At 44.7% G+C, this 10,838-nt stretch overlaps 1 protein-coding gene across 1 annotated transcript in view; it reads left to right on the top strand.

Annotated features, from left to right (window-relative positions):
* The first annotated feature begins 293 nt into the window (after nucleotides 1–293).
* The window catches only part of LOC140721623 (cell adhesion molecule CEACAM5-like), a 29,655-nt gene continuing 19,110 nt past the window's right edge, over nucleotides 294–10,838 (top strand). Inside the window, exons 1-4 of the mRNA XM_073036435.1 lie at nucleotides 294–375; nucleotides 576–893; nucleotides 5,895–6,170; nucleotides 7,371–7,631. Coding sequence (XP_072892536.1) covers nucleotides 324–375; nucleotides 576–893; nucleotides 5,895–6,170; nucleotides 7,371–7,631 — 907 coding nt within the window. The 5' untranslated portion in view covers nucleotides 294–323. The remainder of the gene's footprint in view (nucleotides 376–575; nucleotides 894–5,894; nucleotides 6,171–7,370; nucleotides 7,632–10,838) is intronic.

The following is a 10,838-nucleotide window of genomic DNA, read 5'->3' as shown; positions in this document are numbered from 1 at the left end:
GGAAATGCGGATCCGTCTCCGAATGTAACAGAGACAGACGCTGCCCTGTCGGGATCGCGTGGATGACGATCACTTCACTGTCTCTTTTTCTTCCCATGTCGGTGGGTGAGAGAAACTCTCTTTGAGACCATTATAGGATTCAATACAGCAGCAGATAGTTGTAGAACAGCACACAGGATTTGATGTAGATTTGAGCAAAATACTGACTCTCTGATCCAATCAGCACTGCCGCTTGTGACGTCAGAATCCAGATATCTGACCCGCAAACCAGGAAGTGCGGCTCAGTCTCCGAGTGTAACAGAGATCGGCGCTGCTCTCTCGGGATGTCGGGACTGCCCTTCGCAGCTATCGTTCTTTGTCTCCACATAACGGCGGGTGAGTGTCACTCTCTCCAACCGCCATGGTCGGATAATCATCAGAGTGGCAAGTAGTTGAAGACATGAAGATCCGGTCATAAGGGTCGAACTTGCTGAGCTATGTAGAGACCCCTGGTATCTGTACAGATTGAGTTAAGTGCAATTCTCGATTCTATCCATGACTGTCACTACTCCCTCATACGATTTTCTCTTCTTCAGGTGAGTCTCAGCAGTTTACCATTTTCGCTGAGCACAGAGAGATAAACGCCACCGTCGGGGGAGATGCGCTCTTTTCAGTGCGGCCGTCGGGCAAAGTCACCAGTGGAAACTGGCGTTTTAATGGGGGAACAATCGCCCAGTGGATCGGCCAGAATGTGTCTGTTGGCGATGGCTACACAGACGGCGCTGAGATATTCACGACCAACGGGTCGCTTCTGCTGAAGTCGGTGAACATGTCGGACAGTGGGGAATACCGTGTGAATATGGTGTCAGCTAATGGCTCCCAAACCTCAGCGACCGTCACTCTGCGTGTCTTTGGTAAGTGAGATCTCCAAATAAAACTTTCAGTTTATTCCTGAAAGTATAAACCTTTACAATATAACCTTTACCGTTCGTTGCTCGATGACAGATTCTTTCCCAATGAAAAAATAAACCGAATGAACAACTCAGTTCCGCTTTAGATTTAGTTCCAAGTTCCTCTCGGACAGGCATCGGCAATGATCGATGATTGTGGACGTAGAACCTGGCCTGTAGTGAACCCGACCGGTCCCACTTTTCGGACTGATCAACCCTCACTCGTACTCAGTAAAGCTGTAAGTCAGTAACTATAAAATAATCAATGAAAAATCCACGACAGTGGACTAGACAACAGTCTTTGCAAATACAAATACAAATATAAATAAATAGTATATAAATAATGAGAACATGAAACGACGAGATAAAGTCAGAGTGGACTTGGCCATCGTCGGAGTGGACTGAGGCAGAATGGGTCGGCTTTGCCTCAATCAGGCTTCGGCGAGAACTGGCAGAGGCGAGGTCTGAACGGGGCACAACTGCGCAAGCGCGTGAAAGTCGGCTCGTGAGGCAGCGGGAGGATTTAAATAGGGAGCAGAGGCTGAGTACGAGCTTCACTCCAGGTGAGGTAAGGACGGGTAAACTCCTTTAATTAATCTAATTAGATTTGGAGTAGGTAATGGAGGCAGCAGTTAGGACTGTTGAGTGCTCCGTTTGCAGTATGTAAGAAGTCAGGGCGAGCACTGTTGTCCCTGATGATTACAACTGCAAAAGGTGCATCCAGCTGCAGCTCCTGACAAACCGTGTTTGATAGTTTTTTTACAGCAATACATAGAGGTACCAACTAGAGAAGGGGCAGTTTTGGATCTTTTGTTAGGGAGTAAAATAGGTAAGTTGGCGGAGGTATGTGTTGGGGAGCACTTCGGGTCCAGTGATCACAATGGTAATAGTTTCAATATAATTATGGAGAAAGATAGGACTGGACCCAGGGTTGAGATTTTTGATTGGAGAAAGGCTAACTTTGAGGAGATGCGAAAGGATTTAGAAGCAGTGGATTGGGACAATTTGTTTTATGGGAAGGATGTAATAGAGAAATGGCCGTCAATTAAAGGTGAAATTTTGAGGGGGCAGAACCTTTATGTTCCTGATAGGTTGAAAGGAACGGGTGAAAGTTTGAGAGAGCCATGGTTTTCAAGGGATATTGGCAACTTGGTTAGGAAAAAGAGAGATATCTGCATTAAATATAGGCAGCATGGAGTAAATGAGGTGCTCGAGAAATATAAAGAATGTAAGAAGAATCTTAAGAAAGAAATTAGAAAAGTTGAAAGAAGGTACGAGGTTGCTATGCAAGTAAGATTAAAATAAATCCGAAGGGTTTCTACAGTTATATTAATAGCGAAAGGATAGTGAGGGATAAACTTGGTCCCTTAGAGAATCAGGGTGGTCAGCTATGTGCGGAGCCGAGGGAGATGGGAGAGATTTTGAACGATTTTTTCTCTTCGGTATTCACTAAGGAAAAGGATATTGAATTGGGTAAGGTGTGGGAAACAAGTAAGGAAGTTATGGAACCTATGACAATTAAAGAGGTGGAAGTACTGGCGCTTTTAAGAAATTTAAAAGTGGATAAATCTCCGGTCCTGACAGGATATTCCCCAGGACCTTGAGGGAAGTTTGTGTAGCGATAGCAGGAGCTCTGACGGAGATCTTTCAGATGTCATTAGAAACGGGGATTGTGCCGGAGGATTGGCGTATTGTTCATGTGGTTCCATTGTTTAAAAAAGGTTCTAGAAGTAAGCCTGGCAATTATAGACCTGTCAGTTTGACATCAGTGGTGGGTAAATTAATGGAAAATATTCTTAGAGATAGTATTTATAATTATTTGGATAGACAGGATCTAATTAGGAGTAGCCAGCATGAATTTGTGCGTGGAAGGTCATGTTTGACAAATCTTATTGAGTTTTTTGAAGAGGTTACGAGGAAAGTTGACGACGGTAAAGCAGCGGATGTTGTCTATATGGACTTCAGTAAGGCCTTTGACAAAGTTCCGCATGGAAGATTAGTTAGGAAGGTTCGATCGTTAGATATTAATATAGAAGTAGAAAAATGGATTCAACAGTGCCTGGATAGGAGATTGCGGAGAGTAGTGGTGGATAACTGTTTGTCAGGTTGGAGGTCGGTGACTGGTGGTGTGCCTGAGGGATCTGTATTGGGTCCAATGTTGTTTGTCATATACATTAATGATCTGGATGATGGGGTGGTAAATTGGATTTGTAAGTATGCAAATGATACTAAGGTAGGTGGCGTTGTGGATAATGAAGTAGGTTTTCAAAGCTTGCAGAGAGATTTGGGCCAGTTAGAGCAGTGGGCTGAATGATGGCAGATGGAGTTTAATGCTGATAAGTGTGAGGTGCTACATTTTGTTAGGAATAATCCAAATAGGACAAACATGGTAAATGGTAGGGCATGAAGAATGCAGTAGAACTGAGTGATCTAGGAATAATGGTGCATAGTTCCCTGAATGTGGAATCTCATGTGGACAGGGTGGTGAGGAAAGCTTTCGGTATGTTGGCCTTTATAAATCAGAACTCTGAGTATAGGAATTGGGATGTAATGTTAAAATTGTACAAGGCATTGGTATGGTCGAATTTGGAGTATTTTGTACAGTTCTGGTCACCGAATTATAGGAAACATGTCAACAAAATAGAGAGAGTACAGAGAAGATTTACTAGAATTTTACCTGGGTTTCAGCACCTAAGTTACAGGGAAAGATTGAACAAGTTAGGTCTTTATTCTTTGGAGAGTAGCAGGTTGAGGGAGGATTTGATAGAGGTATTTAAAATTATGAGGGGGATAGATAGAGGTGACTTGGTCTCGTTTTTACAGTGCACCGTACCAGCAGTTATGGTCGAAATGACAATACAAAGTGATTTGACTTGACTTGACCTGAGCCTGGAGGTTATCCGTTTGTGTATCCTGCTCAAGGCCCGCCAAACCCCCTTTGCAGCTCTGCATTTTGAATTCTCTCTCCATCTAAATAATGGTCTGACCGTTTATTTGCTCACCAAAGTGCATGACCAGACAATTTCCAACATAGTATTTCATTTGCTACTTCTTTGCCAATTCCCCTAAACTATCTAAGTCTCTCTGAAGACTCTCTGTTTCCTCAACGCTATTTCTCCTCCACCTATCTTTATATCATCGGCAAATTTAGCCACAAATCCATTAATCCTGTAGTCCAAACCTTTGACATACATGGTAAAAAGCAGTGGTTTGTGTTGAATGGAGATATGCAGCCTGTGATGAGTGTCAATATTGTTCAGACGATACGAGTCCCAGTGCAGAGCGAGTAAGACTGCAGCCGTTCTAGATCCACTGCTGAGAAAAGAGAAGTGCAAAGGATGTTGATTGATTGTGCCCTCTCGTGCTCGCCATCTCAGCCGTGGGAAAAAGCCTCTGACGATCCACACGATCAATGCCTCTCATCATCGTTTACACCTCTATCAGGTCACCACCCATCCCCCGTCGCTCCGAGGAGAAAAGGCCGAGTACACTCAAACTATTCTCGTAAGGCATGCTCCCCAATCCAGGCAACATCCTCGTAAATCTCCTCTGCACCCTTTCTATGGTGTCCACGTTCTTCCTGTAGTGAGGAGACCAGAAATGAGCGCCATACTCCGAGTGGGGTCTCTCCAGGTTCCTTTCTAGGTGCAACATTACATTCAGCTCTAAAACTCAATCCGACGGTTGATGAAGACCAATGCGCCGTACGCCTTCTCAACAACAGAGTCAACCTGCGTAGCGGCTTTGACTGTTCTTTGGATTCGGACCACAAGGTCCCTCTGATCATCCGTACTACCAAGATCCTTGCCATTAATATCCATATTCTGCCATCACTTTGACCTACCTAAGTGAACGACCACACACTTATCTGGGTTGAACTCTCACATCTCAGCCTCGTTTTGCATCCAATCAGTGTCCTGCTGTAGCCTCTGACAGCCCTCCACACTATTCACAACAACCCTGTCTTTCCGTCATCAACAAATTTACGAACCCATCCATACGTTCTACATCTACGGCTCTACCTTCATCAATGTGTTTCGTCACATCTTCAAAAAATCAATCAAGCTGATAAGACTCACTTGTCTGTAATTTCCTTGGGCTATCCCTACTCCCTTTCTTGAATACGAGAGCAACATCAGCAACTCCCCAATCCTCCGGAACCTCTCCCGTCCTCATTGATGATGCAAACATCACCGCCAGAGGCTCAGCAATCTCCTCCCTCGCCTCCCACGGTTTCCTGGGATGCATCCCTTCCGGTCCAGGTGACTTATCCAACTTAATGATATCTAAAATCTCCAGTACATCCTATTCCCTAACATCTATCGGCAAAGGCTTTTCAGTCCTCTGCAGGTCATCCGTACAATCGCCAAGATCTTTAACCGTAGTGAATACGGAAGCAAAGTTTTCATTAAGTACCTCTTCCGGTCCCATACACCCTTTTGTACTGTCTCACTTGATTGGTCCCATTCTCGCACGTCTTATCCTCTTGCTCTTCACATACTTGTAGAATGAATTGGGGTTTTCCTTAATCCTGTCTGGCAAGGCCTTCTCATGGCCACTTCTGGCGCTCCTAATTTATTCTTAAACTCCTTCCTGCTTATCTGACAGGTTTCTAGATCTCTATCATTACCCTGTTTGTTGAAACTTTCGTAAGCTGGTGTTTCCTTCTTGACTCTGTTTACAACGGCCTTTGTACACCACGGTTCCTGTACCGTGTCGGCTTATACTTCCCACTGGTCGCGATGAATGGAACACAGTTAGCCAACCTCCAACCTTCGCAATTTTCCCCGAACCCTGTCACGTCCATCTCAAAACATCATGTCCATCAGATTGAATAACTTATAAATGTTTACTTATTATGGAATCATAAATGATTGATTTCATTTTCAGATTCGTAACGGAATTCATAAACCAGCAGATTCTATTCTTGTGTCGTGCACTAACCAATCCCCTATGTTTTAACAGAACCTGTTTCCAATGTCATTGTTACATCTAATGCCACCAGACTGATTGAGTACAGCGACACCGTCAGACTAACCTGCTCCGCAACAGGCACGGATGTCTCTTACCTGTGGCTTGAGGAGAATAACAAGATAATTCCTGGAGGCAGGATTGTTCTGAATGAAGATAACAGCACACTCACTGTTTCTGGAGTGCTACGGACAGACGGAAATTTCACCTGTAGAGCAAGAAATGTGATTAACGAAATCACGAGCGCTCCGTTTTCTCTTAATGTCAACTGTAAGTGTCCCGAGACTCCGGTAGTTACCTATTATATCACAGTTAAGTTTGAAATCCGTGTCTTATTTCGGCGACGGTTAAGCTAACACTGTGTCGGTTGAAATCTGTACTTCAGGTGAAAGAAAGGTGCAGGATAGCCTGGTCTGTCCTGCATGGGTCTTCACACAAAACAATGTGTTTTGAACAATTCCAATGCCCACGGCTCAAAGGCAATTGTGATGTTCATTAAATTTGGATTTGACTCTGCTGAGTTTTGTGTGTCACTTCAGTTCTATTCACTCAAATCGAAATCATCTCTGCAAAATTCTAATTCTGGTTTGTGTTATCTCAACACAATGGAAGCTGATCCGGACTTGGTACAGTGAGGGCAAAGATGTTATTTTTTGGACAAATGGACCATTGAATCCAACAGCGCTGTGTAAGGCCGTTTAGGGACTTTGATAATAATTCCGGTCACCGGAAGGGACAGGGGAAGTTCAGAGTGTAAAACGCTCACAGCCCTTATCAACCCCACAACCCTTCTGGCAAATGTCCATAGCTACGACGAGGTGGGGATACATTGCTTCAGTGCATATGTGGAAGCGGGAAGTTAGATCTGGATGAAAATCACAATGTGCAGTGGTGTTACAGCCACCGGTCCTCACTGATAGAGACTAAACCTAGAATATTGGAACTGAAAACGCGTCCTACCGTAACACGCTGTAAACTGGAGTGTCCCAATAATTGCACATGTCGTCAGTGACTTGACAGTATAGTGTGTGCCCACATGACATTCGGCCCGAACCCTGATTACATGAGTTATTGCATCTACACTCCGAGTTGCCTTACCTGTCCCTGCAGAGAGAGGTGTTGGGTATTTTGTTTGGAAAAAAATGTTGAACTCTCTTCCACAAAACACACACAGCGAGGGAAGCTATACAAAACGATACGCTAATGACTGGCGTGCATTGTATCCAGCTTGGAGGAGGAGACCGGTTTTGGGATATGAGGTAACTGTGCAATTCATAGTTTCATAAAACGTGGATAATCTGACACTGTGTCCCGACTCTCCTCTTTCCCGCGCGTGGCTTCCAGACGAATGCATTCGCCGGTGTGTAGGAGCGCTTTCTCTGGTAGTGGGCTGTTCTTCCTTTCTCGCTGAGGAACTCTGTTGTATCTCCTGTGTGATTTGTTGCAATCCCTTTTGTCCGTTTCTTTTAGACGGACCGGATCGTCCATATATCATCACTCAACCGAACTCCTCTTTTCACGTTGCCGGAAGCTCCCTCAGGTTAACATGTTTCACAGAGTCCCGCCCAGATGCTGAATTGAATTGGCAACTGAACGGTGCCCACCTACACAATGGGCAGGAGGTCATCCTCGACAGCATCTCTGTGAGCAACGCGGGAAAGTATACTTGTGAGGCCTCTAACAGCGTTACAAAAAGGAGCAATGCCTCAGCCACGCAAATCAATGTGTTTGGTAGGTAGTCCGCTCCTCCCTTTGTTGAAGTCGTATGTTTAACGGTGTTGGTGCGGCCAGGCCCGTGCAATTCAACTGAATGCCTGAAACCTATTAGAACCTATTCTTATAAGGGATGCTCCCCAATCCAGGTAAATCTCCTCTGCACCCTTTCTGTGGCTTCCACATCCTTCCTGTAGTGAGACGACCAGAACTGAACACGGTACTCCAAGTGGGGTCTGACCAGGGTCCTATGTAGCTGTAACCTTACCTCGGCTCCTAAATTCAATTCCGCGATTGATGAAGGCCAATACACCCTACGCTTTCTTAACCACAGAGTGAACCTGCGCAGCTGCTTTGAGCGTCCTATGGACTGGGACCCCAAGATCCCCATGGTCCTCCACACTGCCAAGAGTCTTACCATTAATACTAGATTCTGCCATTATATTTGACCTACCAAAATGGACGACTTCGCACTTATAAGGATTGAACTCCATCTGCCACTTATCAGGCTAGTTTTGCATCCTATCAATGTCCCGCTCTAACCTCTGACCGACCTCCACACTAACCATTGTGTCTACAGCAAACTTACCAACCCATGCCTCCACTTTCTCATCCAGCTCATTTATAAAAATCACCTCCCAATAGCCTTTGCCTGCCTTCCTGCCAGGATTTAAGTGCAACCCGTCCTGTTTGTACAGTTGACAGCTGCCCCAGAAGAGTTCCCAATGATCAAGAAACCTGAATCCTTGCCCCCTTCTCCAAGGGGACATTGCTTTGTGGATCCAGGACTGTCTTGCACACTGAAGGCAAATAGTGGTTGTAGACGGGTCTTATTCTCCACCGGAGGTCGGTGACAAGTGGAGTGCCTCAGGGATCTGTTCTGGGACCCTTACTCTTAGTGATGTTTTATAAATGATCTGGTGAGGAAATGGAGGGATGGTTTGGTAAGTTTTCTGACGACACGAAGGTTGGAGGTTTTGTGGATACTGTGGAGCACAGTCACAGGTTACAGCGGGACGTTGACAGGATGCAAAACTGAGCTGAGCTGTGACAGATGGAGTTCAACACAGATAAGTGTCAGGTGGTTCATTTCGTTAGGTCAGATGTCAAGGCAGAATATAGCATCAATGGTAAGACTCTGAAGGATCTTGGGTTCGAGTATATTACTGCAACACACACAAAGCTGCTGCACAGGTTGCCTCTGTGCTTAAGACACCATAAGGATTGAGTTTAAAACCCGAGAGGTAATGTTGTAGCCATATAGGAACTCGGACAGATCCCACTTGTAGTACTGTGCTCAATACCGGTCGGCTCACTGAAGGAAGTATGTAGAAACCACAGGAACGGTGCAGAGGAGGTTTACTAGGATGTTGTCTGGATTGGGGAGAGTGCCTTATGAGAATGGATAGAGTGAACTCGGCCTTTTCCCCTCGGAGCGACGGAGGATGAGAGGTGACCTGACAGAGTTGTACAAGATGATGAGAGGCATTGATCGTGTGGATAGTCAGATGCTTTTTCCTGGGGCTGAAATGTCTAGCACGAAAGGGCATAGTTTTAAGGTGCTTGGAAGTAGATACAGAGGGGATGTCAGGGGTATGTTTTTTACCCTGAGAGTGGTGAGTGCGTGGAATGAGCTGCCGGCGCCGATGGTCGGGCCGATGCGATACGGCTTTTAAGAGACTCCTGGACAGGTACATGGAGCTTATTAAAATAGAGGGCTATGGGTAGCCCGAGGTAATTTCTGAGGTCAGGCCATGTTCGGCACAGCTTTGTGGACCGAAGTGTCTGTATTGTGCTGCAGGTTTTCTATGTTTCTGTGTTTCTATCTGGTAATGTCGAGTCCGGTGCTGATTACGGAATTCAGATCCGTGTTATCATCCATTGTTTGGTTTGCAATTCATGCTTTTAAGATGTTCACCAGTTTGCATTTTTTTCGGCTGTGTGAGATAACAATTTTCATTGGCTCCACTGCAAATCAATTGTCAGAGAAAAGTATAAAGTTCAGTTCAGTTCATGAGTGCTGATGTAGTTATGGTTGTTGTATTGTAATCGTTGGAGAGAGAGAGAGAGAGAGAGAGAGAGAGAGAGAGAGAGAGAGAGAGAGAGAGAGAGAGAGAGAGAGAGAGAGAGAGAGAGAGAGATGTAACAGCTACAGTCAGGCAAACCTTCCTTTGCTTTCTTAATCCGTCGTATCGGTGTAGTCATTCAGTTATGACCTCTCCGTCCTTCTGCTAGACCGTTCTTCTGTGGTTGACTCGTCACTCTGGCATGGGTGGACACACACACAAGTCCTCACTGGCCTACTTTTACCCTGTGAGCTTTACTGACCGATCTCCTGGTTCAGTCTTCGAAGCCCCCACCTTTCTTGTCGGTTCCAACACTCAATCAGTGTCCACTGGCGTGTCTGGAGGGTGTCTCTCCAGATCTGTCTTTTTATCCCGACTAACGGGGACTCAGCTATCCATCACTCCTGAATGACTGTGTCATCACATAAGGCCACTCCTTCAGTCCACTGAGGAATGTTTATGGGCAAAATAGTAGAAAGATTAAAAAAAAACCTTGCAGAAGTCATAATACAGTAAATCAACAGTCTCTCTCCCCTCTATTATCTGTAGCAAATGTTCTTGCCTGTTTTTCGTCTCTTTCTCATGGTCAGCATAGCAACAGTAATAGTTCGTGTTTCTCAGGGGGGGGATGGTTAACTCTGTACCCCCATTGTCCATCAGGTCTGTTCATCACTTATAACATCCCCATCCTTCTGGGAATTTTCGCCAGGGGAAAATTAACTGATAAAGCACATGACTGAATTACAGAGTTTAACAAAAATACAGAAGTTGTCTTAACTACAAGAACAATACATATACACGTTCAAATTAACACCTAGATAAACAACAGCAATAACATTATCACTCCCCTTCACATGTTGTATTTTAATATCAAATTCCTGTAACAACAGACTCCATCTTAGTAACCTCCCATTTTTATTTTTCATGTTAGCCAAAAAAAATACTAAAGGGGTTGTGTTCTTAGCTTAGGTGTATATTACAAAATGTGAACCGATACATGTGTGATTATACTGTGGTACATTATAAAAGTTTGTGCAAATACTAATCTCTCTTTTACTGTTAAACTTAACATTCAAACAGTCAATCTTTCATGGTGTATTTTTTATCTTTCACATGCTTTGTCAGATTCCCTCAAAACCAGATCCTGTTATTCGAAGTA

The sequence above is a fragment of the Hemitrygon akajei genome, unplaced genomic scaffold (genome assembly GCF_048418815.1).
Source record: "Hemitrygon akajei unplaced genomic scaffold, sHemAka1.3 Scf000058, whole genome shotgun sequence".
Lineage (NCBI taxonomy): Eukaryota > Metazoa > Chordata > Chondrichthyes > Myliobatiformes > Dasyatidae > Hemitrygon > Hemitrygon akajei.
Note: the sequence above shows the minus strand (reverse complement) of the source record. Positions and strands in the feature narration are given on the sequence as shown.